We start from the raw sequence: 26,837 nt of genomic DNA, 5'->3' as shown, positions 1-26,837 counted from the left end.
TAATAGTGGCGTCTTAAAGAGGCAGGCTTCTTCCAAAGACTCCATTCGAAATGCAGGTACTTTCTCACAGAAGAAATGAGCATCCTTCAGAATAAGCTGCACCAGGGATTTATTAACTTTGTGGTGGCTGATGTTTCCAGAAATTCAAGAGAGGTTAGCCAGTAGATAATAAAATTCATCATTCACAAATTCATTTGACAAATGCCTATGGTTGTCAATTATGTGCCAGGCATGATGTTAGACACTGAATTTACAGTAATTAGTAAAACACACATGGCCCCTGATTGCAAAGAGCTTATAGTCTGGGATGGAAATCAGACATTAAACAAATAACCCAGGTATATCACGTAAACTGTAACAAGTGACAGACTAGTAAAGAAGTTGTAAGAGTTGGTAATTGGGGAACTGAATTTATAGGGTGGGGGAAGGGGCAGAGAAAGCCTCCTTGAGAAAGTTACATTCAAAGTGAGGTGCAAAGGATGCAAAGGACTGATTCCCCTAGGCCAAGGGCAAAAGAAGCTGCACTTGAGAAAGGAACTGAAAAGGGAGGAATGGAACAAGGAGAACAGGAAGTGCTGTTTCAAGTATTTACTGTGTTTCAGACATGTTAATTCCAATCCTTACAGCTACTCTGCGGCGAAGGTATTAGTACCCCGTTATACATAAGAAAAGCAAGGCTCAGGGAGGTAAGTAACTTACTCAAGAATACAGAATGCTAATAAACAACAAAGGCAAGACTCAAAGTTAGGTCTATTCAAACTCTACATTCCTTTCATTAAGGCTGTAAGGTTAGAAGGTTTAACAATTTAACTCACTAAAATGGCAGTGAGGTTCTAGGCCTATAAAATACAAGGTTAAATATTTTGTTAGTATGTTCCATCCTTTAGACATCCATTCCAGTTTCTGTGGGCTTTATATTTTAAAAGCCATATTTTGATGTGTATCCAAATTATATTTTATGCACATATATCTAGTTAGTTGGTTAAATGGCATTTAAAATCTTTCCAGCAAAGATTTTAAAGCAGCTTAAGGCTACATAAAAATATAAAAACTAACAACTTCATTGTATTACCTTATACTCCTATGAGACTTTAAAATTTTATAGTGTTCACAGAAATTTCAGAGTATTTAAGAAGATACTTGCATTTCTTAGTTACAAAACTCAAGGATAAACAGTAAGGCTTACTATTGACTATAATTATCACATGCTACATAATGTAAATGTTTCTAGGTATCACCTTTTCTTAACAAAAGCATCTAGAAAGAATGTATCCATGAACTGTTAGTACTTTTAACTTCCTATGGTAGCCACAACAATGACCCCCGAAAGATGTCAACACCCTATTCACTGGGTCCTGTGAGCGTGACCTCACATAGCAAAGGGGGCTTTTTAGATGGAATTAAGGTTGTTAATTAGCTGACCCTAAAATAGGGACAGTATTCCGTATTATGCAAGTGGGCCCAACATAATCACATGGGCCCTTAAAAGTGGAAGAGGAAGTCAGTGAAAGAGGGCAGAAGAGATTTGAAGAGTGAGGGGGACTCCACCCACCATAGAGATCTTGAAGATAGAGGAAGCGGGGGTGTGAGCCAAGGAATGTAGGTGGTCTCTAGAAACTGAAAACAACTCTCAGCTGACAGTCAACAAGGAAACAGGAACCTCAGTCCTACAACCAAAAGGAAGTAAATTCTGCAACCAACCTGAATGAGCAAGGAAGCAGAATCTCTCCAGAGCTTCTAGTAAGGAATGATGTCTTGCCAACACCTTGATGTTAGCTCAGTGAGACCTGTGTCAGACTTCTGACCTATAGAACTGTGAGAAAATAAATTTGTGCTGCATTTAGCTGCTAAGTTTGGTATGGCAGCAATGAAAAACTAATACTTTTATCATTCTTGTACTTGATTCTAGCTTTGAAACAGTTCTACCAACCACGTCTCAGCTGGTAAACGCAATAGCATTTTTCAGTCCCATTGCCTACTGCTCTCTCTTGACCTTGCTACTGCCTCCTTGAAGCCCTCTCCTCCCGTGGCTTTTATGATGCTATTCCTGATTCTTGATTCTCTTCATTTGCTCTGCCACCTTCACGGGCTCTTTCTCTAATCTCCTGTAAATGTTGCTGTTCGTTAGGGTTCTGTCCCCAGACTTTCTCCTTACATTTCATATACTCTTGACTTCTACCTATAAAAGCTACCTACAAACTCCCAAATGTTATCTCCACAGCACAGAGGCCACTCTTTAGTTTCAAATCACTATCCATCTTCAAGGATGTACCAAAGCCTCCATTAATTTGAGGCTGGTCTTTCCTCCCAAACCTGTTCTCTATCTCCTCAATTCCCTTCTCCCATTACCTTCACCTCCAGTCAACCAAATTAGCCAAGTTGCTTTGCCACTATCTTAAGACTATTCTTTCTCAGTGATATCCTGTATCATTGGTAGCTAAGTGCATTTGGATATTTCTTGAATGTATCTTTCTACATCCATGCCACAGCCTTAATTTGGGAATCCATGGTTTCCGAAAAGGATCAGCAAACTTTGACTTTGCTTCTTCACTTCCAGCCTTCCCAATCAATCAATCTATCTGCCACCTTCTCTCCAGCATGAATTTTCTAAAAAAGAACAAGTCTTACTTTATTACCTATTTATAAAAATGTTCAATAGTTGTCTGTAGTTCTCAGTATAAATTCTGCCCTTTTAAGACTCATTTCTTACTCTTAACACTCACCTATTAACACATTCATGCTTTCTATATACTATTTCTTATAACTGAAATGCCTTTCTGCTATTCGGTTTTAATGGCTGACTGAGGACTCACCAACACCACTATGGCTCAAAAGTAGTGTTTGAAAAATCACTATTTAAAGTTTTAGTTGTCGTGCAGCTTCAGGAGCTCAACTACAAAATAATATAATAGAAAGTACACTGAGCTTGGCACCATAGCACCAAGTTTACTGTTCTGTTATTAAAAAGGGAAGGGCTTCAAACTGTTCTAAACCTTTTTTTTCATTTGTCAAGTTTAAGGATGTTCTAAACTTTTTTTTCATTTGTCAAGGTTAAGGATGTTCTAAACCTTTTTTTTCATTTGTCAAGTTTAAGGATTCATCCAAGTTTAACCTGGATGATCTAAAGTTCCATTGTAGCTTTGTAGTTAAGAGCACTAAAACTTATTAGGTACTGAAAACAAGCAATCAGGTCAATTTATAGCACTGTTCAGCTTCTACGGATCCATTAACATGCATCATTCACACTCAATAATTAACTTTATTAACTAGATAAAGACTATCTTCGGAAGGATTTAGAGATAAGGTCTAAACATGACTGGAAGATCAAACCAATTAGATATAAAGACAAAACTGTAAACTGAAAAGAAGTCAAACAACTACCAAAAGGAGGGCTACCGAGAGTGATTAAAAGACCTAGAGTGACGTAAAAATTTTAAAGCAAGCAAATTCAGAAGGCTAGATCAGGGTTTTGATGGCTTTTATGCATCAAAAACTTCAGTATAAAATAACTCTCTTCTAATTAGAGGTCTTCCCATGGCCACTCGATTTACTTTCTCCCTTCTGAGCTTTGTTGCCATTTGCTTTTTTTTTTAATTCTACAGTGATTTTTTTTAACATTTTTATTGGAGTACAATTGCTTTACAATGGTGTTAGTTTCTGCTTTATAACAAAGTGAATCAGTTATACATATACATATATCCTCATATCTCTTCCCTCTTGCGTGTCCCTCCCAATCCCACCCCTCTAGGTGGTCACAAAGCACTGAGCTGATCTCCCTGTGCTATGCGGCTGCTTCCCACGAGCTATCTGTTTTACGTTTGGTAGTGTATATATGTCCATGCCACTTCGTCCCAGCTCACCCTTCCCCCTCCCCGTGTCCTCAGGTCCATTCTCTAGTAGGTCTGCATCTTTACTCCCGTCTTGCCCCTAGGTTCTTCATGACCTTTTTTTTTTTTTAGATTCCATCCTATTTGTTTCTCAGGCAGATGCTATAAATAAAATCAGCTCAAGTATCTGATCATAGTAAACAGGCTTTCGGGGATAATGAGTCTCGAGTCCTCAGGGCTTCGTGGGATTCAACACAACCCTCTAGGGCCCTCCCTATCCGCGCGCACCGGGCTCCAGGCATCGCCTCGAGGGAGCGGCCGCGAGTCACAGCACACACCTCTGTGAGGGTTAGGTCCCTTCGCCTTTACAGAGGCAGGGCGGGGGGCGTAAGCTGAGCCTATTTTGGTTTGGTTCGCGTTTTTGTGAGAAGTAGCCGGCGGAGTGAGCGGCGCCGAGAGGCTACCACGCCCCTTCTCCATCCCTCGGGAGCGCGCAGCGGGGATCGAGCGTGGAACGGGGCTGAAATGGCAACCTCTGGAATAACGGACTCGGCTCCCTGGGGCCTCTTAACCGACGGGGACAGGCCAGGCTGAGGGGGACACCTGGCCTTCCCCGCGCCAGCCCCCGCTCCGGACACAGCAGTTCCGGAGGACCCAACGGACGCGGAGGTGGCCTCAACGCCCGCCGCCCGGGCCGGCTTTCCCACTCCCGAGGCCGGGAGAGCCCGCCCAAAAACCTCGCTGGCTGCATCCCCATCCCCGAACTCAACACCCACCCCCTCACTGGCCCCTACCGGTTCCTTCTGGCGGCTCGCCAAAGAAAGGGGTGCGGCCCAGGAACCCCCGGCCCGAGGGAAGAAGCCAGGACTCGGATTCCTCACCCCAGCCCGTGGGCAAAGGGACGCGGGAAAGTGGCTTACTGCCCACGCACCTGCCTTGCGGGCCCGTTTTCGGCAGTGGCAGCTCAGATGTCCGAGTCGCTGCCACCTGGTCCCCGCGTCTCCCTAGAGCAATCCCGCCGGCGGCCGCCCAGCAGCGACTGGTAACTGCGCATGCGCGTGCGGCCGTGGGCGGGGAAAAGCCGGCGGCCCGAGGCGAGTGCCGCGCGCACCTGCACCGAGGGGCTTAACGGCCGCAGAGGGGCGCCGCTGGGCGAGGCAGGCGCAGTCGGGCGCACCCTCTCGACCACTCGCCGCGTCGCCGCAGCCGGCCAATCGTTCCGTGGATCCGGCTCCGGAGCTGGCCTGGAATTCCTCCTTATCCTTATCCATCCGAAGACTTTTCCTTCCCGCACAGCGCCTGCCCTCTGCAAACTGTGAGGTTCTGCTTCCTAATGCACATAATTAGGTCCTGAATTTTGAGTAAATCACATTTGAGCATTGTCCAGTTAGTACCCCAGGCCTTTCATAGAGTTGTAGATGTTCTGATGAGACGTCATTGTGATGGGCAGGGAGGCTTACTATTTCGTGACAGTGTATGATATAGATATGTTAAATGTTAACGTAATAAATGTACTATATGGTTTCTTTTAAATGCAGTCTCACCAAAACAACAAAATTTTGCTTAATGGAGAAATATTTTGCACTGTTTCCGTTTTTAAATTTAAATTACTTAAAATAAAATATTCAGTTCCTCAGTTGCACTAACTACATTTCAAGTGCTTGACAGCCACCTGGCTAAAGGCTACCATATTGGACAGCATGGGTCTACAGCACCAGCTATGAGCTTATTAGAAACGCAGGGTCCCAGGACTCACCCGAGACCTACTGAGTCAGAATCTGTACTTTAATAAGATTCACAGGTGATTGGTGTGCATGTTAAAATTTGAGAAGCACCATCATAGACCCTTTTAATTGTTTTATCTTTCTCAGCACTGACTTTACTGTAGTTCAAGTCTTTATTGCCTCTAGATGCACTGTTATAATTGTCTCTTAAATAGTCCCTCACCTCCAATCTATGTTTAATCTTCTGGAAACACTGCTCAGAGACTTCAAATGATTCCCAGGATGCTCACCGAATAAAATCTAAACGCTTGCCTTAATATAGGAGATCCGATACAATATGGCCGCGACCTGACTTTTCCACCTTATTTCATTCACTAAACACCTCTGGCAATGATAAGCAAGCTGAGATAGTCATACTTTCTTACATTTAATACTTACCATGTGTCACTCACTGTGCTGTGTGATAGGTAAACAAACACAGATAAAGCCAGATTCCTGCTCTAAATAACTGACAATCAGGATGCAAGGTATAGGGGAAAGGAGCATATATTTAAACAACTAGGGGTTTCCCTGGTGGCGCAGTGGTTAAGAATCCGCCTGCCATTGCAGGGGACATGGGTTCCAGCCCTGGTCTGGGGAGATCCCACATGCTGCAGAGCAACTAAGCCCATGCGCCACAGCTATTGAGCCTGTGCTCTAGAGCCCGCGTGCCACAACTACTGAGCCCACACGCCCAGAGCCCATGCTCCACAACAGGAGAAGCCACTGCAATGAGAAGCCTGTGCACCCCAACAAAGAGCAGCCCCCGCTCGCCACAACTAGAGAAAGCCCGCGTACAGCAACAAAGGCCCAACGCAGCCAAAAATAAATAAATTAATGTTAAAAAATCAGTTTAAAAAAACAATTATTAAATAATTGTTAAAATGGAATTATCCTCAAGTGCCACAGGCAAAGGGAGGCAGGAATGATTTTTTTTTTGAATGATTAATTCTTAAGGAAGATTGAAGTGTCGGGGAGGGAAGTGGGAAAGGTTTCAGAGAAGAGGGAATATTTGAAAACTTGAAGAAGGTATAGAATTTTGCATACAGCAGAGGGCAGGGAAGGGTATTCCTGACTAAGAAAACTACAACATAAATGCATAAGTATAAACTAGTATGGCGTAGTGAGGGGAAAGCAAGTGATTCACTCGGGTAGAAAGAAGGGGAAAAAGCATTGCGTTTAAGTACTGGCCCACTTTAAACTTATTATTCACTTATTTTTATACACAGTGTGGTTCCAAAGAAAGAATATTTGAAGCAGTTGGTAGGAGATGAAGCTAAAAAGGTAAGTACATTTCAGATTACACCCCTCCATGTATGCTTTGCAAGAATCAAATTACACTATGTACCATGCCCTTTAAACTCCCTATGAGTGGTTCCTCTACTCCTTAGTTTTATGGTGAAATATTTCAACATTACAAAGAGTATTGATGACCTAAAACAAATAGACTGTCAGTTATTTCTCCACAAAAAAAATGAGTTTATTTGATATCAGCAGAGAACTGTAATTCGGAGTCCATAACCATGGCAAGTCACTGCAAGTCACTACACATCAAAGGAAGGAGCTCTCTTTTACAGAGGGGAAAAGGAAGTTGGGAGGGCTAAACAAAGAGTCCATGGCTTTTCATTGGCTGAGTCCTTGACATTAAAGAAGAGGAGTCTTTCTTTTTCCTGTTGGGCTCTGCCAGCATCTCAGGGCATGAGAGGTCCCCCTTCTGGTCACTTCTGTTTGATTGAGGTTTCTGTTTATTAATTTTTTTTAAGTATGTAAAAGTTTGAAAGACAATAATAAAAACGAACATCCATGAACCCACTACTACCTTAGCCTTAGATATGCTGTTTCCTTCCAAGATCAAATTCCCCTTCCTCCTGTTTTGAGTTTTGTATTAATTGTTGCTTTTCTTTAAGGTTTTACCACTTTTGCAAGCTGATGCACATTTGGTGTTTAGACATTAATAAATAATATATGTATTTTCCTGTACTTGCTTCTTTTGCTCAATTTATGTTTTTAAATTCATCCATATCAGTAAGTCAAGCTCTAGTTCATTCATTATTATTACTGTAAAATGTCCCACTCTTCTGAATATACAACAACATTTTTATCTCTTCTACTGTTGAAAAGTTATTTTTAAATGCTATCAAGAATATATTCTGGTACATGTTCCCTAGTAAACATGTTCAAAAGTTTCCCTAGGATATAGATGGTGGTAGGGATGTTATTTTAAATATTTAACAAGCTATAAGGCATGGGTATTCATCAGTGAGAAGAGAAGCTGGCCATAAGCCATTGATAAGGCTGCACGCCAGTTTCAGCCCTGACTAGTAGGAGAGTTGCTAGGACGTAGGAAAGGCATAGCTTTCATCATGAAAGTGATTGAATGTGTACTTCACATCCCCCCAGAGGGAAGTGTGTGTTCATTCCTACAGCTCCACATCCTCACCAAATGTCTGATTTCATAAGTTAAAGTATCTGAATGGTATGAAACGGTATCTTGAGTTTTTAACTTGCACTTCCTTGATTGCTCATGAAGTGTTTCTACTCTTGTTCAACACATGCTGTGCTTGGCCTTAGAGTCTACCTGGCTGATATTTATATAGCTGCACCAACTTTCTTTTGGTTTGGGTTGCTGGTATATATTTTTCCATCCTTTTCCTTCTAACATTTCTATGTCTTTAAAAAATTTTAAGTGTGTCTCTTGTAAACGTCATCAAACAGGGTTTTGTTTTTATATCCAGTCAGGAAATAATTTAATTTCTTTTTTGGAGCATTTACTATAATTAGTGATAGCATTATGCATTATTTGACTATTATTTTAGTAGTTAGACTAGAGATTTCAACATGAATCCTTGATTTATTACAGCTTAATACAAATTCTTACAACCTCACTTCTCAATGGTGCTACAAGTTGAGTACACTTAACTCCATTTATCCCCTCTCCTACCTTATCTTGTAAGTGTTGTCATGCATTTTGTTCTACACATTTTATTTTTTATAAATTTATTTATTTATTTTTGGCTGTGTTGGGTCTTCGTTTCAGTGCGAGCGCTTTCTCTAGTTGCGGCGAGCGGGGGCCACTCTTCATCGCGGTGCGCAGGGCCTCTCACTATCGCGGCCTCTCTTGTTGCGGAGCACAGGCTCCAGACGCGCAGGCTCAGTAATTGTGGCTCACGGGCCTAGTTGCTCCGCGGCATGTGGGATCCTCCCAGACCAGGGCTCGAACCCGTGTCCCCTGCATTGGCAGGCAGATTCTCAACCACTGCGCCACCAGGGAAGCCCCCTGTTCTACATAGTTTAAATTCCACAAGACATTTCAATTATTGTCTTGAACAGCCCACACTTGGATCCTGGACACTGCTGACTTAGAGGCTCCATGCTCTTTTGCAGGCATACTCCCACGAGACTTTCTATGAATATATGCACACATATACTCTCTCACTCAGTTGGGGATAAGGGTGCCTTCCTTCCAACAAGATTAGAAAGACAGACCCCAAGAAATCCACTCATAAAATCTGGGTGCTCCACAATGATCCCTCTCTCTACTAAGTCAACGGCTGGGGAGCATCTCTACCTGAAAATTGCTGAAGTGCTGGACCAACAAAATGTCTGTAAAAGATTACACATCTTTTTTTGGAAATAAATTACACATCTTTTTATAAATAGCTTGACAATTTTAAATTTCATATTTGGAAAGGGAATAGTTAAGTTGAAGTTAATGGAAGTATCAAAAGTACCAAATAGGGGCTTCCCTGGTGGCGCAGTGGCTGAGAGTCTGTCCACCAATGCAGGGGACACGGGTTCGTGCCCTGGTCCGGGAGGATCCCACATGGCGCGGACCGGCTGGGCCCGTGAGCCATGGCCACTGAGCCTGCGCGTCCGGAGCCTGTGGTCCGCAACGGGAAAGGCCACAACAGTGAGACGCCCGCGTAACGCAAAAAAAAAAAGTACCAAATAATGTTGGCTCAGTCATTTTTATATACTCTCATAGGTTATTATTTTGTAAGATGATGCATTTATTGTAGACTTTTATGAACTTACAATTAAAATAACTTATGCAGCTAAAAAAATATATCATGCAAGAGGAAAAGGGGCAGGAGAGAGGGAGAGAAATTGCTAAGCGAAGAGGGAACATCTGTGAAGTAGCCCGAAGGCACACAGCTAGAAGTGGCAAAGACACCTGAGTCTGCTGTGGCTAGAGTGAACACTGAAGGTCACCTGAAGAGGGTCACCTGCAAGGCAAGAGAATCCTAGCAACAAGAGGCTGTGTTGAGGGCAAAGGCGGGGTGGGGGAGAGGCTCAGGTAGCAGGGAATGGGAAGTAGGGAGATCCCAATAGACCCTCAGAAGCAGCCATGAAAGACCCAGCTTTGGATGTCTGCCACATCCAAGCATCTTCCAGAGAAACTGAAACCATCATGCTGCCATCACACAAGGAAACCTCTGCCTCTCCAACTCCTTCTCATCCCAGTACCACAGGGGTATAGACCAAGGACCGAGGAGGGGTGCAGCAGATTTTCCAAAGATGACTAACAGCATCTCCCATAGCAAATGCTCTTCTACAACACGACCCTGCTAGTCCCTCGTCAGGAGGGAAAGTCAATTTCTCCACTCCCCGGTGTCTGGGTGAGCCCTGTGACTGCTGTGACCAGTAGGCTACAGCAGAAGTAATGCAGTAGCAGTTTGGGCTGGAGTCTTAAGTGGCCTGGCAGCTTCCACTTTCTGCCTTTCGAAAGGTAGTTGCCTTGTAAAAAAAGCACACCTTTGCTAAGATCACCATGCTGTGAGAAGCCCAAACCACCTGGAGAGGCCTCAGAGGATGAGCCACCGCGTGGGAGATGAGAGAGATGCCCGGGTAAGGGGGACCTCTTGGGAGCTCCTCCAGCCCCGAGCACCCCCGCTGACACCACGCAGACCACAAACTGCCCAGCAGAGCCCTGTCTGAATTTGATTACTAACCTGAGAGTTAAAGTGATTTTTTAAGCCACTAAGGTTGAGGAAGTTTTACACCAAACAAGGGGAAAAATGTCTGAAAACAGACCATTTTCTTCTCCTGCCTTTGCATTTCCTAGAACCACAGGTCTAGTCTGTCCCTGTCCAGTAGGGAAATGACGAGAAACCTTTTAATTAACTATGAGATTAAATTTTTTTAGAAGAACAGAATAGGTATTTAAAAACTGGAATAAGACTTGGTGAATAACCAAAAGTGACCAAAAGATACTTAGAGTAAGTCTTCAATATTACTATTAACGTCTACAGTTATCAGAAAAGGGTTCCGATAGGACACGTATGGGCAATCATTGGAAAAATAAAAAGTTGTTCATATTTACAGCCCAGCAAGTTGAACTGCTTCAATAAATCAGTTACACATATGTATAAAAAGGTATTCGTCTTTAAAACTTTTTTGAAAAAGGAATTGATCGTTTCTATATTCTCAACTGAATTGAGTACTGTATGCTTCCTACCATTTCAGTTTTCTTACTTTTGTATTCCCACTGTACAAACTCTTTCCATTTTTAAAAATGTTATACATAAAAAAGAAAAACATGTAGTACATAGGCAAGCTCTGCAGCATAATGTGAAATGCATACAATGGAGAAATGGAGCTGCCACGTCCTGGAAGGGTGATGAGGAGAGGGGCAGGTTAGGGGGTGGGGAATCAATATTTCTGTTAAGAGTAATATTGACATCCCAGTGAAAGTGTTGAATAGGCGGTTGACTATATCATTCTGGGTCAGAACTAGAGAGATAAATTTGAGAGGGGTCAGAATTTAGTATTTAAAGCCAGGTGATTGGATGGGATCACGTTGGGAGTGGGTGTAGACAGTGAAAAGTTCCAAGAAGTGAGCCCTGGGGAATTCCAATATTTCAAACTCAAGAAAAAACTAGGAAACCGAGACAGCTAAGCTAAGAACATGTTTCAAGAAGGAGAGTGTAACAGTGACAAAAAAGGCAGATAGATAAAGCTCTTCAGCGTAGTAATAAAACCCATCGCACCCATAATCCTTAAAGTCATCATTCACACATTATTGGTGAAAGCAGCAGCCACTTGATCTCCAGGGCCTTGATTCCAGTAGGTACTTCATCCCAGTCAACAACAGGTGATAACTGAGAGAACTTCTGCCAATGTCTATCAGCTGGAGACTTCCAGTATTCCCCCCCCCCCGCCCCCGCAGAAGGTATCCCACTGGCAGTGTGGTAGGTTATCACTGTGTTTAACCCCAAGTAGGGCAAATAAGCAATTCCAGATTCTCTTCCCCGAGAATGTTTCCTGGGTGATGCAGCCACCCCAGGGGCTCCTAGCCATCTGCTAGCTACCTCCCACACCTGCCACCACTGACAATACCGGACCTGCTGCTGCTGCCTGAACACCTGACACTCCAGTGAGGGCTAGTAGTTTGGTGGAAGAACCACCGAAAGCAGCATAACACTACCTTTTCGCACCCTCTAATCTGGCACAATTGCCTCCCACTGGCAAAACGTAATGAGAGCACAGCCAGCCAGGGATAGGTAACAGTCTTCTGGTTTTGATCATGACAAAGAGAATTTAGAAGGGCATATAAAGACTGTCAGCAGCATTCTGGAAAGTCCAGGAACAAGGCAAACTAAGCAGCGTATTATAAGGGACATATATAAATTGATGAAAACTGTATTCTAATAAGCACATAATTCAGGAATTGATGTTTTTATCAATTTATGCAAAGGCATTGAGTAACGTTCTAGTTTTTCTTTCCTTCAGATAAGTACTCAGAAGTAGAATTACTGCAACACATGGTAGTTCTGTTTTCAATATTTTGAAGACCCTCCATACCGTTTTCCATAGTGGCTGCACCAACTTACATTCCCACCAATAGTGCACAAGGGTTGCCTTTTCTCCACACCCTCAACAACACTTGCTTAGATGGCTTCCTATCTTACTCAGAATAAAAGTCATAACTCTTACTATGGTCTCCATGATCTCATCCTCCTACAACTCCCTTCCTGTTTGTGTTGTCCTCCTGGCTTTTTCTCAAACATATCAAGACGATCCCACCACAGGGCCTTTGCACTTGCTTTTCTTGTTGCCTGAAAAACTCTTCCTGCAGCTATCCATATAAAATGCTTCCTCACTTCATTCAGGAATCTACCCGAATATGCCTTTCTCAGAGAATCCTCTGACAACCCTATCTAAAATAACACTTTCTCTCTCCTGCCCCTGCCAACACCTGACATCATACAGCAATTACATCACTCATGTTTGTTGTTTATTTCCCCTAACCAGAATGTAAGCCCCATGAAAGCAAGGGTTTTAAAAAAATTTATTTGCGTAGTTCCTACAACATGAATAGGTACTTTTAAAATTCATTCACTCAACAAATATTTAGCATACGTATTATATGTCAGACATTTTTCAAGATCCTGAGGACACAGTAGTGAATCAAACAGGCAAAAACAGGAAAAAAAATTCCTCACCTCATGAAGCTTACATATTTGTTGAACAAATTATTAATACTACTGAGCTTACAAAAAGAAATTAAAAGATTAAAAATTATTTATCTACACATAAAAATTAATTTTAAAGTAGGGAAAGAATAAAGCACTAGGTGGTGGCTATCTTTCTAATAAACATTCCCAAATTTTCATTGATAAGAATTATAACTAAAGATCAAATTTTTAAAACATTGGGATTATTTTGGTGTTTTATAAAAATCACTACTTCATAAGTCAGAAAGAGAAAAACAAATATCATAGGCTAATACATATATATGGAATCTAAAAAGAAAAATGGTTCTGAAGAACGTAGGGGCAGGACGGGAATAAAGACGCAGACGTAGAGAATGGACCTGAGGACACGGGAAGGGGGAAGGGTAAGCTGGGATGAAGTGAAAGTGGCATGGACATATATACACTACCAAATGAAAAATAGATAGCTAGTGGGAAGCAGCTGCATAGCACAGGGAGATCAGCTCAGTGCTTTGTGACCACCTAGAGGGGTGGGGTAGGGAGGGTGGGAGGGAGACGCAAGAGGGAAGAGATATGGGAATATATGTATATGTATAGCTGATTCACTTTGTTATACAGCAGAAACTAACACACCATTGTAAAGCAATTATACTCCAATAAAGATGTTAAAAATTTTTTTAAATCACTACTTTAGAAACTAAATGAAATTTGTGTTTTCTTGATGTAAGAACATCTCATTACAGTTCTAGAATTGATTTCCTAATTATTTTAGAACTAGTTTCTATAGAAACACATACATAGAAAATGAAAAACCTGTTTTATCTGCTCTTTTAAGAGTAGTGTATTCTAAGGAACAATATCTCATTTTCTGAACTTGAACATACAAATGATGGGAATATAAACACTGGGGAGAACCAAACTTCTTTATGCTGGTCATAACTGAAAAACACATCAAAATGACTGTATGTATCGCAAAGTCTACCGTTTCATTATAAGAATACAAACTATTAAAATGCCTTCTGAGGTTACCAATCTAAATTGCCTTCCAAAATTACTGTAAGAAGAAGTTACCATTTTGCTTTCTAATTACGAGTAACGGTTTATTTTTTGTTATAAGAGTGCACGTTGTTAATTGTTCTAAAATAAATAAAAACACATTTGGATAATATTCTTTATAGAAAATGACGAATAAAAGTGTATAAATGATTGAAGATTAGTCGTATAAATCAGATAAATTAATATACATTTCTGATCTTTCAAACAAATGGGGTAAAATGTTGATATTGTGGGTACATGACAAAATTTAGTAGTAAGGGACTAAAACAATTTTAACATTAATGAGAGGGATGATATAAACATTAGAGGATTAAAGCCACTTCTAAACTTGACAGTCCATGCTACTACCAAGATTACTCTGTGTGCACCCTGAGTTATACATAAATATGTTTAATAAGAAGAATGAAAATTTAACCGAAAGCAACCTAAGAATAATCTTGGAAGGCTGAGTTAATATATTTGCAGGGTTCCTACGTCTTAAATTCAAAATTCAACCATATGAACGCTAAAATATTCACTACGGACTAGAGTTGAAAGAGGAAACCTAGTTAACTTTGAATTTCAGATAAACAATAATGTTTTCAGTATAAATATATCCCATGCGGTTTTTATACTTCAAACTTATGCACTGTTCATCTGAAATTCAAATGTAACTGGTCAACCTCTTTTTTTTTTTTTTTTTTTTTTCGGTACACGGGCCTCTCACAGTTGTGGCCTCTTCCGTTGCGGAGCACAGGCTCCGGACGCGCAGGCTCAGCGGCCACGGCTCACGGGCCCAGCCGCTCCGCGTCATGTGGGATCCTCCCGGACCGGGGCACGAACCCGTGTCCCTTGCATCGGCAGGCGGACTCTCAACCACTGCGCCACCAGGGAAACCCTCAACCTCTATTTTTATTTGCTAAATTGGCAACCCTACAGAGAGCAATAAACTAAAAACCTTGGTGCGTTTCAAAGTGGTAACGCACACGGTCCATTTGAGAAAGTTCAGGTGCTAAACCAGCGCTCTAAATTGTTGATCACGTCTCCGTCATCTCATCCCTTTTCAGCTTCGCAAAACAAATACTTTAGGGAGCCTTCCAGTGTGGCTCAAAACTATAACGTAGGACACGAAAAAGGAGAGATTTGCTGGCTGTGTAAGAGGAGTTCTTTAAGTCAGACCTTCACATTTCCCTGAAAACGCTGGGGAAGGAAACGACGAAGTGTGGGGAAAGGTGGGCACAGAAGGGGCCCCTGAACCTCTGAGAGAAAAGGAGCCTGCAGACGCAAGAGAGGACCGGGCAGCCGCGCACACCAACCATTGGTTGGCGCGCGCGCCCGGCGGAGGTCACAGCCACCCGGTGGACCAGGGACACCCGTTACAGTTTAACTGCCGGCGGACAAGGGCGTGGTGTGTGTGGGGGGGAGGGTGCCCTACATCTGAAAGCTCCTAGTACGTCTCTCCCCTTCTCTCCGACCCGGCCTCCCCAGTCATCCCGGAGCCCCGAAGCCCGGGAGGCGAGAAGCAAGCGAGAGAAGCCAGCCGCCGCTTACTGTTGTGAGTCATCCTGGAGATGCAGAAGCAGGAGAAACTGAAGAGCAAGACGGCGACGAGCGCGGTCAGCAAGTTCACATGCCTGGTCCTCATGGAGCTGACTCGACGGGCTGCAACCGACAGCGCGACGCGAAGAGCAGAGCGGCAGCGCTCACGCTGCCTGCCGAGGATGGACACGCACGGCGCCTGCGCCCCGCTCCCCGGCGTCGCGGGGTGGCGGACCCCCTCCCTCCCCCCTCCCTCCGGCCACCCTGCACACCAGCCCTCTGGGAGCTCGCTTCACCGAACTGCACCCTTTGCCTCCTACCCTACGGCTCGGCACTTCCGAGTCCTGAACCGCTTGCCAGGGCTGCTGGTTATTAAAAGGGAGAAACTATGGGAAAGCTCCCCACTGCCGGGCTCGAGGTGAGTGCTCAATAACTTTATTGTCCTGTAGTAGGAAGTGACATTTGTGCCAGACTCTGGGCTAAACAGTTTGCATATATGATCTCGTTAAGTCCTCACAACATCTCAGTCTTTTTTTAAAGGTGTGAAATGAAGATACCAATAACATCTACCTAATATGCTATGATTATCTTCATTTTATACTTAAAAAAAAAATGGGGCTTCCCTGGTGGCACAGTGGTTGAGCGTCCGCCTGCTGATGCAGAGGACACGGGTTCGTGCCCCGGCCAGGGAAGATCCCACATGCCGCGGAGCAGCTGGCCCGTGAGGCATGGTAGCTGAGCCTGCACGTCCGGAGCCTGTGCTCCACAACGGGAGAGGCCACAACAGTGAGAGGCCCACGTACTGCAAAATAAAAATAAAAATAATAATAAAGCTTGTGTTTCCATATTAATTTTCTGTTTAGATCATCTGTCCATTGGTGTAAGTGAGGTGTTAAAGTCCCCCACTATTATTGTGTTACTGTTGATTTCCTCTTTTATAGCTGTTAGCAGTTGCCTTATGTATTGAGGTGCTCCTATGTTGGATGCATATGTTTATAATTGTTATATCTTCTTCTTGGATTGATCCCTTGATCATTATGTAGTGTCCTTCTTTGTCTCTTGTAACATTCTTTATTCTAAAGTCTATTTTATCTGATATGAGTATTGCTACTCCAGCTTTCTTTTGATTTCCATTTGCCTGGAATATCTTTTTCCATCCCCTCACTTTCAGTCTGTATGTGTCCCTAGGCCTGAAGTGGGTCTCTACATTGTAGACAGCATATATATGGGTCTTGTTTCTTTGTCTATTCAGCCAGTCTGTGTTTTTTGGTTGGGGCATTTAATCCATTTACATTCAAGGTTATTATTGATACGTATGTTCCTATTACCATTTTCTTAATTGTTTTGGGTTTGTTTTGTGGGTCTTTTTCTTCTCTTCTGTTTCCCGCTTAGAGAAGTTTCTTTAGCATTTGTTGTAAAGCTGGTTTGGTGGTGCTGAATTCCCTTAGCTTTTGCTTGTCTGAAAAGCTTTTGACTTCTCCATCGAATGAGATCCTTGCTGGGAAGAGTAATCTTGGTTGTAGGTTTATCTGTTTCATCACTTTAAGTGTATCCTGCCACTCCCTCTGGCCTGCAGAGTTTCCACTGCAAAATCAGCTGATAACCTTATGGGTATTCCTTTGTATGTTATTTTTTGTTTTTCCCTTCCTGATTTTAATACTTTTTCTTTAAATTTAATTTTTGTTAGTTTGATTAATATGTGTCTTGGTGTGTTTTTCCTAGGGTTTATCCTGTATGGGACTCTGTGCTTCCTAGACTTGGGTGACTATTTCCTTTCCCATTTTAGGCAAGTTTTCAACTATAATCTCTTCAAATATTTTCTCAGACCCTTTCTTTTTCTCTTCTTCTTCTGGGACCCCTATAATTCAAATGTTGGTGCGTTTAGTGTTGTCCCAGTGGTCTCTGAGATTGTCTTCAATTCTTTTCACTTTATTCTGCTCCTCCGCAGTTATTTCCACCATTTTGTTTTCCAGCTCACTTATTTGTTCTTCTGCCTCAGTTATTCTGCTATTGATTCCTTCTAGTGTACTTTTTATTTCATTTATTGTGTTGTTCATCTGTTTATTCTTTTGTTCTTCTAGATCTTTGTTAAACATTTCTTGTATTTTCTCAATCCATGCCTCCACTTTATTTCCGAGATTCTAGATCATCTTTACTATCGTTACTCTGAATTCTTTTTCAGGTAGATTACCTATTTCTTCTTCATTTATTTGGTCTTGTAGGTTTTAACCTTGCTCCTTCATCTGTGACATATTTTTTGCCATCTCATTTTTTTTTTTTTTTTAATGAGTGGGATTGTGTTCCTGTCTTACCAGTTGTTTGGCCTGAGGCTTCCAACACTGGGGTTTGTAGGCTATTGGGTAGAGCTGGCTTTTGGTGCTGAGATGAGGAACTCCGTGAGACCTCACTCCGATGAATATTCCCTGGGGTCTGAGGTTCTCTGTTAATCCAGTGGTTTGGACTCAGAGCTCCCACTGCAGGAGCTTCGGCCTGACCCTGGGCTCGTGAACCAAGGTCCCGCAAGCCGCCGGTTCACTTTGGGGTTCCTCCCCTCTTCTTGGGCTTCAGAGTCTCCCACCAGCGGCCATCAGGCGCCCTAGTTGTGGGGAGATGCTAACTCCGTGTCTTTCCACACAGCCATCTTGACTCTGCCTCTCATCAGGAACTTTTTGAGTCCCAAAATCCCAGTGGTCGCCACGAGGTGGCAGTATTATATTTCATTCAAAGCCTCCAATTTGCATGTATTGTGGTGTCAGAAACATTTAAAATTATGTATGAATGTGTGAGAATCGTAGGGTCTCAGCAGAATCCTTGGGCCACTACCCATTACATATTTTTCATAGCTTGCCAAATATTCCTGTAAGGTGTTGTGTCTCCTTTTTATTGACAGAGTCCTGAAGGGGGAGTAATTTATTGTTTACCATTTATAAAACACCTCTGGTGGCCCAAAGTTATTTTTAGAAATTTCACTGATTTCACTAAGCTCTAAATCTTTTTAATTTAATCTACCGTCTTTATTTTCCAAGCATTGTTTTGCTTACCAATGTGTACGTGTCCTATTTTTTTATTAATTTTTTTGGAGTATAATTGCTTTACAATGTTGTGTTAGTTTGTGCTGTACAGCAAAGTGAATCAGTTATACGTATACAGATATCCCTTCATATATACACTTCTATGTATAAAATAGGTAACTAATGAGAACCTACTGTATAGCACAGGGAACTCTACTCAGTGCTCTGTGGTGACCTAAATGGGAAGGAAATCTGAAAAATAGGCTTTAAATCTTAACTAGATTGATTCATCTAGTCATACATGCCATGATAGCTCTCAAATCTCCTGAGTTTCTCCTTCCAAGGTGGGGAATGATCATAATGTAATCAGTATAATGAATGAATTTTGATGGTGATCGTATCTAAGTCCACTCTCACCAAATTGTAGCAGTGAGCTGGAGAGGCCAGATGTCCTTGAAGAAGGACCATAAATATATTACACATTCCTTCTCATGCACAAGCAAACCGATCTCATTCTGAGAGTGAGATCAAGAAGATAGCATAGCTGAAAAGGGAACCCTCCCACACTGTTGGTGGAAATGTTAATTGGTGCAGCCACTATGCAAAACAGTCTGGAGGTTCCTTAAAAAACTAAAAATAGAACTACCATAGGATCCAGCAATTCTACTCCTGGGCATATATCCAGAAAAGTCGGAAAAAAAAAGTTACATGCACCCCAATGTTCATAGCAGCACTATTTACAATAGCCAAGACATGGAAGTAACCTAATGTCCAACGACAGACGAATGGATAAATAAGATGTGGCACATATAGACAATGGAATATGACTCAGCCATAAAAAAGAATGAACTAATGCCATCTGCAGCAACATGGATGGACCTAGAGATGATCACACTAAGTGAAGTAAGTCAGCCAGAGAAAGACAAATATCATATGATATCACTTATATGTGGAATCTAAAAAAAAAAACAAATCAACTTAGTTGCAAAACAGAAACAGACTCACAGACATAGAAGACAAATTTATGTTTACCAAAGAAGAAAGGGGAGGGGGAATAAATTAGGAGTCTGGGATTAATAGATACATACCGCTATATATAAAATAGATAAACAACAAGGATTTACTGTATAGCCCATGGAACCATATTGGACAATAACCTATAATGGAAACGACTCTGAAGCTGTACACCTGAAACTAACACCATATTGTAAATCAACTATAGTTAAGTAAATTTAAAATAAAGAAGGTAGCATAGGTGAATCTATCACAAAAGCAGCTTGTTTAGCTTGTTGAATGTTAGCTTGTTCAACGTCTTAGGCAGTTTCTACAGTGCTTGGCAGAACAGACACTAATTTAAGTCATGGTAACTACCTTGTTCAAATCATGATGGCTAACAGTTATTCCCATGGGTCTTTTCTCCTGGGCCACAGAGGATTAATAGAAAGCATTAGTGGAGATTCTGCTCCCATTGTTTCCTAATGAGAGATGAGATTTACTGTGTCCTTCCCCAATCTGACACTGCCTGATATTTACTCCAAAGGAAGGTCTGAGCAATTTTCAGGGCTCCCATTTTGGGCGTCTAATTAAAAATCCATAAAGGGCAGACTTCTCTGTCTCTTAAAAGACATTTGGCTTTAAGCTGGTAGTGACAAGGAACTTCATCACATCTACTGTAATTACAGATTCAGATACAAGGAGGCACTGGGTAGTTCCTACTTTCTTATTTCTCCAGCTTCAGCTTCATCATGATTCTGGTGCTGCCTACCATAACATTTTCATTTGCTCCAAACTTCAATTTTCATACCTTAGTATTGCCCTTCCATTCCCCTGATGATATTATGGTACATTTTGCATCATCGTTCGATAATCCCCCAGAGGTTTTCCACTGTCCTCCGCCGCTCAACATAAACTGTATCATACAATCTTGGACCTCCTAACAGGGGTCAATTGTCCCTGTGCTAAATCCACCTTATTTCCCTATTTCAGCATCCTTAGCCCTAAACTCATCCAGGCTGCGATAATTGGAACAGATCTGATAGATTAACTTAGGTGAGGCCAACACAGGAGCCTGAATAGTTTTCCCTGCTCCCAACTATTGTTAATGTGCCACCAAACCCTCTGTAGGGAATCTGTCAAAATTCTTGCTTCTTTACTCTCCCTCACCCTTTTTCTTTTAAAAAAAAACAATCATACAAATAGTTCTACCTGATTCAATGGTTATTTCCTTTGTTCTGGTTAATATCTTCACCCCAGCCGATTAGCTTAATTTTGCATAGCTTAAATTTTCATTGGTAAACCCCGTTACTAGTAGCTGTGAGAACAAATTTGCCTTGGCATTCTGTGTATTTCCTTGTCCTTCCATTAAAAAAAATTATATGGGGAATCCATACACGAGGGGTTCCCCCTAAGCACAGTGTCTAACTTAGTTTCAGGAAAATGCAACACAAATCATCATAAAACCAGTCAGGGTTGCCACTGTCCATAACATTTTTAATGCTTCTGCATAAGTAATCCATTTCACTGTTAGTGAAAGGAGTATACAGTTTTCCTTCTCAGTATAAAGTCGCTGCGTTCCAGACTTCACACACTCCACAAGAGGGCTTGATATTTTACTTGGGTCCTCCATGGATCAAACCCCAAACACTGTAACAAATTGTTGATTAACAGTCATACAAACAACTCTTTCCATTAAGCAGTTTCTAAAATCAACAGTGCCTTTGTTGTTTAGTCTGAGCATCCAAGAAAAGCAGAGATTCCTCAGTACTACACAAAAATATAACCAAACTCCATTACACCATAGCTTCTTTCTTCCATGTAGGTGTATCTGATAAGGCCTGGTAGAAGCACACAATTTAGTTCAGAGACCTAAGTAGGTCCCACTTTCTCCTTGAAGCCAGAATTCTAATCTTAGGATCTAACCACCATTTAGCCAGCCACAAAGAAGAAAGACAATAAAATGAGAAAGATAGAAGGCCAATAGGCACAGAACTGGTTTATTGTATCTGCTAGTTATATGCAAATGAATTCATGGAAGAGAGAAGAGGAAATCCATACGCACATGGCATTTTAATAGACAGTGATCCTGCTTCCAATAAATGCAGTTCAACCAACTTCTCAGGTTCTGACCAAACAGGTGAGCATTCTCCTCTCTTGGAGAAAAACATGGATAGAAGTGGGCCAACAGGTAGCATGGAGACCAGCAGAAGGGTTCCTCTCTGCACCACCACCCCCAACTCTCAGTGTAGCATATTGAAAAGGTAAAAGGATTTTATAATTGTACTACAGAATTATCTCACTTTCTATTCTATGAAGGTTTTGTGTAATAATAGAGAGACACCTGAAATATAGGTTTGTTTCTAGTTCTTAATTTGACAATTTCGCTGTGTACTTTGCCTTTTTGAATCTTTTTATGTACAATAAAAAATATTCATTGAGATGATCTTTAAGTTCCTTTCAAGATCCGAGTCTGTTTTATTATTATATGTCCAGATTTCATTACCAAGTTAGTTGCTTCTATGGGGCAGGGATGATGGCTTATGCACCCTTCACATGTCTAGCGTTTTACAATTAGCACCTTTTAAAAAAATGTTGGTTGAGGTGTGGAAAAGTGTGCACTGCTGCTTCAGTTTGTGCTAACAAGGGGATGGAGGGGGTGTATATATATATTCGCATAGAATGTCCCTGAAGGTACAAACAAGCAACTAATACTGGTTGCTTTCGAGAAAGGAGGATGAGGGACCAGGAGTTGTGCATGGGTGGGTGGAAGTTATTTTTCAGTGTAAATTGTCCTTTGTACTTGTATTTTACTCTCCCCTTGTTCTTTCAACTCCAGGCATACTGCCCTTCTTGCTATTCCTCCACCTTATGAAGTATGTCTTTGCACTTGCCTTTCTAGTGTCTGGAATACTCTTCCTCCAGATACTCTCACTCCCTTACTTCATTCTGAACACTGGTCAAATGTCACCTTAACACGGAGACTCCCCTGTCTACACTGTATGTAGAAACTCTCCCTCCCTTCCCTAATACCCCTTTAGTACCACTTGACATACTAAATATTTGCATTTATTTAATGTATGACTCCCTCTTAGAACACTGCCTGATGCATCAACGGCCAATTAACAGATACTTGAATTAATGAATGTACTGTTTGAGGTTGGATTTTTTTAAAAAGTCATGTGTATAAGTTACTTTTTCAAGAAAAAAACAGCTAAGGAATAAATGTTCCATGTACTATTAGATGTTTATCATTACAGGACAAAGTCTAAACTTCTTTACTCAACGTACAGGGCTCTCCGTATCTGCCACGTAGTAGCCATGGGCAAGTCATTCATCGTAAATTCTGTTTCCTCATCCATAAGTGGGACTGTTACTAATTACTTCACAGAATTAAGATTAAATGCAGGTGAAAGCACTTTTGTTACCTTGGCCGTATGAAAGTTACGCAAAGCACATCGCTTCTCCCGTGCTTGGAATCTAGGAGTAGTACACCGTTTCAGCTTGCGCAAAAGACCCGAAATTTAAGGCGAGAAAAATCTACGGAGCCGCTCTGCCGAAGACCGATCTTTGGCGCGGGGCGTGCCTCAAGGTAGTGGTTGCCAGGGAAACCGTCGGGCGTCCCTAGAATCCGAGCACGCGCGGCGGGGCAGCCCAGCTCGACATGCTTTCAGAGATAGCGATTGGTGGAGCTCGGGCCAATCGGCGAGGGCGGCGGGGCGGGGCCGGGCCGTGTGCCGGGGAAGGCGTTCCCGCCGCTTCGCTCCCCGACTTCCGGGTCGCGGTGCTTGCAGGGAGCGTACCGCGAGTAGCGTCGTTTCCGTTGCCGGCAGTTTGCAGTCGGGGAAACCGAGGCAGCTCCAGCTCCTCCTAGTTCTTCCCGTTCCCGTGAGGTGGCTGCTGTTTCTTTTCCTCTCGCCCGGTGCAGCTTGGGTGCGGCTGCGCTGAAGGCGCGCGAGCCCCGCGGTGTCCTACGGAAAGTCCCGCGGGGCTGCCGGGCCGGCGGGGCTTTGTGCGAGCGGTTCCCTCCCACTCGCGGGCAGGGCACGAGCTGGGCTCGGCCAAGCTCCGGGAGGGGGGCTCGGCGGCGCAGCGGCTCCCAGAGGGCTGGGGAGCTCAGGCGCCGTGAGGCAGGCGTTCCCTCCGCTTTGCAGTTCGGCTTCTTTTGTCCTGATGAGCGTGGACCAGATGGATTCATTTTAAAATCACAGTTGAGCAAGTCTCTGTGCACTGATTCTGCACTAACCTGCGGGGATCTCGAATTTGACAGTCCCTCGGGAGATGATCTGTCTGCGGGAATGTTTAAGGCAGGAAAGAGATGAGCATTTTTGTTTTTAAGTAACTCCTGACTTTCATTTCCCTGACCCCGCTTCATTTAGGAGCCGAAGATTTTTCTTATGGCATAAAGATTCAGTTTTATCGAGGATGTAGTCTATTACCCTTCTTAGTATTTCTGCCGTTCACCTGTTGAATGGAAAATCAACAATTAGCCAGGGTGTGATCTATTCCGTGTTCAGTTTGTGTACTTCATTTGTAAGCCATATGTAGTGTTTTTATTTGCTGCCATCGCCTGACTGTGGGACAGCTGTAACTGGGATTATCCACAGGGGTTAAGAAGACTTATTCTTTACACAAACAATTCTGATATACGGTATATTTGATTTAATTGTTGCTTTAGGTGGGGTCCTTTTGTTGTTGAACTGTTGAGCCCTGTTCTCAAAGAATAAGAAATAAAATAGTGAACTGAGGGCTTGAATCTAAGTAAGTAGTTTGATTTTTACAGTTAATTGTTTAAAATGATAAATTAACCATTTGGCCAGCATCATTTAATTAATCTAAATGGTATTTATTACACCTGGCATTGTTTTCTTAGATGCCCAAACACTACTACAAAATAGACACAATGGAACAACATTATATCTATTAATATAATTTGGGATTTGATGAGTTGGATACACTAATTTTTTCTCTTTTTCTAAATCCAATTTAAGGTCGTTAAACCTGTCATATATTTCCTTCTCCAGGAAAAAATGTTTATTTCTTTGTGGGAGTTCTTCTATGGGCACTTCTTTCGATTTTGGATGAAATGGCTCTTACGACAGATGACTGGAAAATGTGAATTGCAGCGAATTTTTGATACCTATGTAGGTGCACAAAGGACACACAGGATAGGTAATGTTTTTCGAAAAAGGATAATTAAAAACGAATAAAAATTTAACTCTGAATGAATATTTTTCTCAGTACTGATAGTGACAATAGCGCTTGTGTATCACGATCAAGTCACTTAATCTCAGTTTCATGATCTTTGAAATCTCACTTTGAATCCTTCCAGCACTAAAACTGATTCTATAGAAAAAGAAACTATTATTTAATTCTGCATCTGTGCAAAGAATTATCTTCCCTGGCTCCTGAAGTTCATCAGTTTTCCTTAGATTATGGTTGCAACCTACTTTCTAGAGAAAAATCTCTATACTTCTGTAAGCCCTTTGAAATTTTCACTTCAGTGAAGGAGATCCATTTTTATATTCAGCATCCTTCAATCTTTTAATCTCTTATGCAGTTCATGAAAGAATAATAACAGGTATCTAGTGATCCCTAGGAAAGATTAGTAGACTAAAAATCTGCACTGTCCCATACTGTAGCCAATAGCCACATGTGGCTATTGGACACTTGAAATATGATTAGTCTGAATTAAATGTGCAGAACTAGAAAATATACTCTGGATTTCAAAGGCTTTATGTGAATGTAAAGGTATCTCATTCATAATTGTTTACATTCATTGTATGTTGAAATGATAATATTTTGGATCTATTGGGTTAAAATATATTAACATTACTTTTATCTGTTTCTTTTACTCTAATATGGCTACTAGAAAACGTTAAGGTACACATGTGGTTCGCATTTGGGCTTGCATTATATTTCTGTTGAACAGTGCTGCTCTAGTACCTTCTAAAATTGATCAGCTTTCAATACTTACTTGAAAATATGGCTTTAAATTAGAACACAGATGAGTGAGAAATATGATCGAGGTCATTTCTCTTTGGCCAGAGTGAGGCAGACCAGGGATGGGCTGCAGTTCATGTTCACTGTGTCAGATGGAAAATCATGACTTAACCACAGCCTCTTTTGTGTTGAACAAGTGTGCTTCAACTAAGAAATCCACCGCTGTAAGATTTGAGGAGTGCGTGTTAGTAGCCAAGATAACAGGGGAAGAATGGCAGAGTAAGGAGAGAGTGAGCCTCAGGGCTGCTAGATGATTGAAGTTTAATTACCTCCCTAGATTTTTCACAACTTTGTAGCTGACTTAAATTATTGCCTGCTCTTTTGATTTGCCCTTTTGACTGCTCTGAGAAGAGCAAAGTACCTCTTGATAAGAACTCTTAGTAGTATTGATTGGTTTTTTATATTATGGCAGAAGAACATTTTAAGACTTTATTTTGCAGCAAGAACATTTTTCTTGAATTTTTCAAATTGCTGAGAAAAGGAGACTGTTTACTATTTGCCAGAAAAATTTGTAAACAGACCAGTAAAAAACGTTCTTGTGATTCTTGAAGCAGAAAGCAAGAACGAAAAAGCTGTTTTGCTTTTTGTCTGGTTAGAGAATGGTTGTCCAGATAATCTAAAGTCTTCCTTTTTGCCCCTTTGTTGTATGTTTTGTTTGCTAGCTCTTCAAATGTAAACGCTTACTTCATAAGGCTAACACATGAAAAGGTAGGATAGAGCACTCTCACTGTATTCTTAAGATGAGTTTCTGGAACCCAAGCTATTCTGAGGTAGCCGTGGATGAATTTGCAGCAGTTAGTAGACACTTGGGGGCCCGCACAGAAACAGATGATTCTGGGGAAATTAGGTTGGTCTTACCTGTTTGGCTCTGGTATGTGTGTTGGGTTGAGAATTTTGGAATCATACTGTAAGGATAAAATTTTTTAATGTTTGCTATGTTATTCATGTAGAAATTATATCTTCTGGAACTATTAAAGTAATTTATTACTGGCTTGATGTTTATACTATTTGTTTGCAGAGTAATTCACAAACAGCATTTAAGTAATAATATTCTTTTTTTTTTTATTTCAGAAAATTCCTTGACATACTCCAAGAATAAGGTAGGATCATATCAAGGTGATTATTCTAGACAACTTAACTTGGAGATACTTTTTCTTTAAAAGAACGTCTCAATTTTAGAGTGAATTATTTTTAATGTCCTACTAGAAGAGTCTTTGCTGTAAAGAGTAT

The 26,837-nt window shown here is 41.7% G+C and overlaps 2 protein-coding genes across 4 annotated transcripts in view; one reads left to right on the top strand and one right to left on the bottom strand.

Annotated features, from left to right (window-relative positions):
• Positions 1 to 4,881, bottom strand: part of CLGN (calmegin) — a 45,895-nt gene extending 41,014 nt beyond the window's left edge. The window contains exons 1-2 of one of the 3 annotated variants that reach the window (XM_032633432.1): positions 4,759 to 4,877; positions 1,702 to 1,813 (exon numbers count right to left, since the gene is read on the bottom strand). The gene's annotated coding sequence lies outside the window, so the exon portion shown is untranslated. Of the gene's footprint in view, positions 1 to 1,701; positions 1,814 to 4,758 lie in introns of all 3 variants that reach the window. The other 2 variants (XM_032633431.1, XM_032633433.1) reach the window with 2 other exon arrangements.
• Positions 4,882 to 23,390: 18,509 nt separating this feature from the next.
• Positions 23,391 to 26,837, top strand: part of ELMOD2 (ELMO domain containing 2) — a 29,211-nt gene continuing 25,764 nt past the window's right edge. The window contains exons 1-3 of the mRNA XM_032633486.1: positions 23,391 to 23,497; positions 24,629 to 24,776; positions 26,679 to 26,707. Of these exons, the coding sequence (XP_032489377.1) occupies positions 24,635 to 24,776; positions 26,679 to 26,707 (171 nt within the window). The 5' untranslated portion in view covers positions 23,391 to 23,497; positions 24,629 to 24,634. The remainder of the gene's footprint in view (positions 23,498 to 24,628; positions 24,777 to 26,678; positions 26,708 to 26,837) is intronic.

This window comes from Phocoena sinus, chromosome 5, assembly GCF_008692025.1.
Source record: "Phocoena sinus isolate mPhoSin1 chromosome 5, mPhoSin1.pri, whole genome shotgun sequence".
Taxonomy (NCBI): domain Eukaryota; kingdom Metazoa; phylum Chordata; class Mammalia; order Artiodactyla; family Phocoenidae; genus Phocoena; species Phocoena sinus.
The sequence above is the reverse complement of the archived record's forward strand: the minus strand, read 5'-3'. Positions and strand labels throughout refer to the sequence as shown.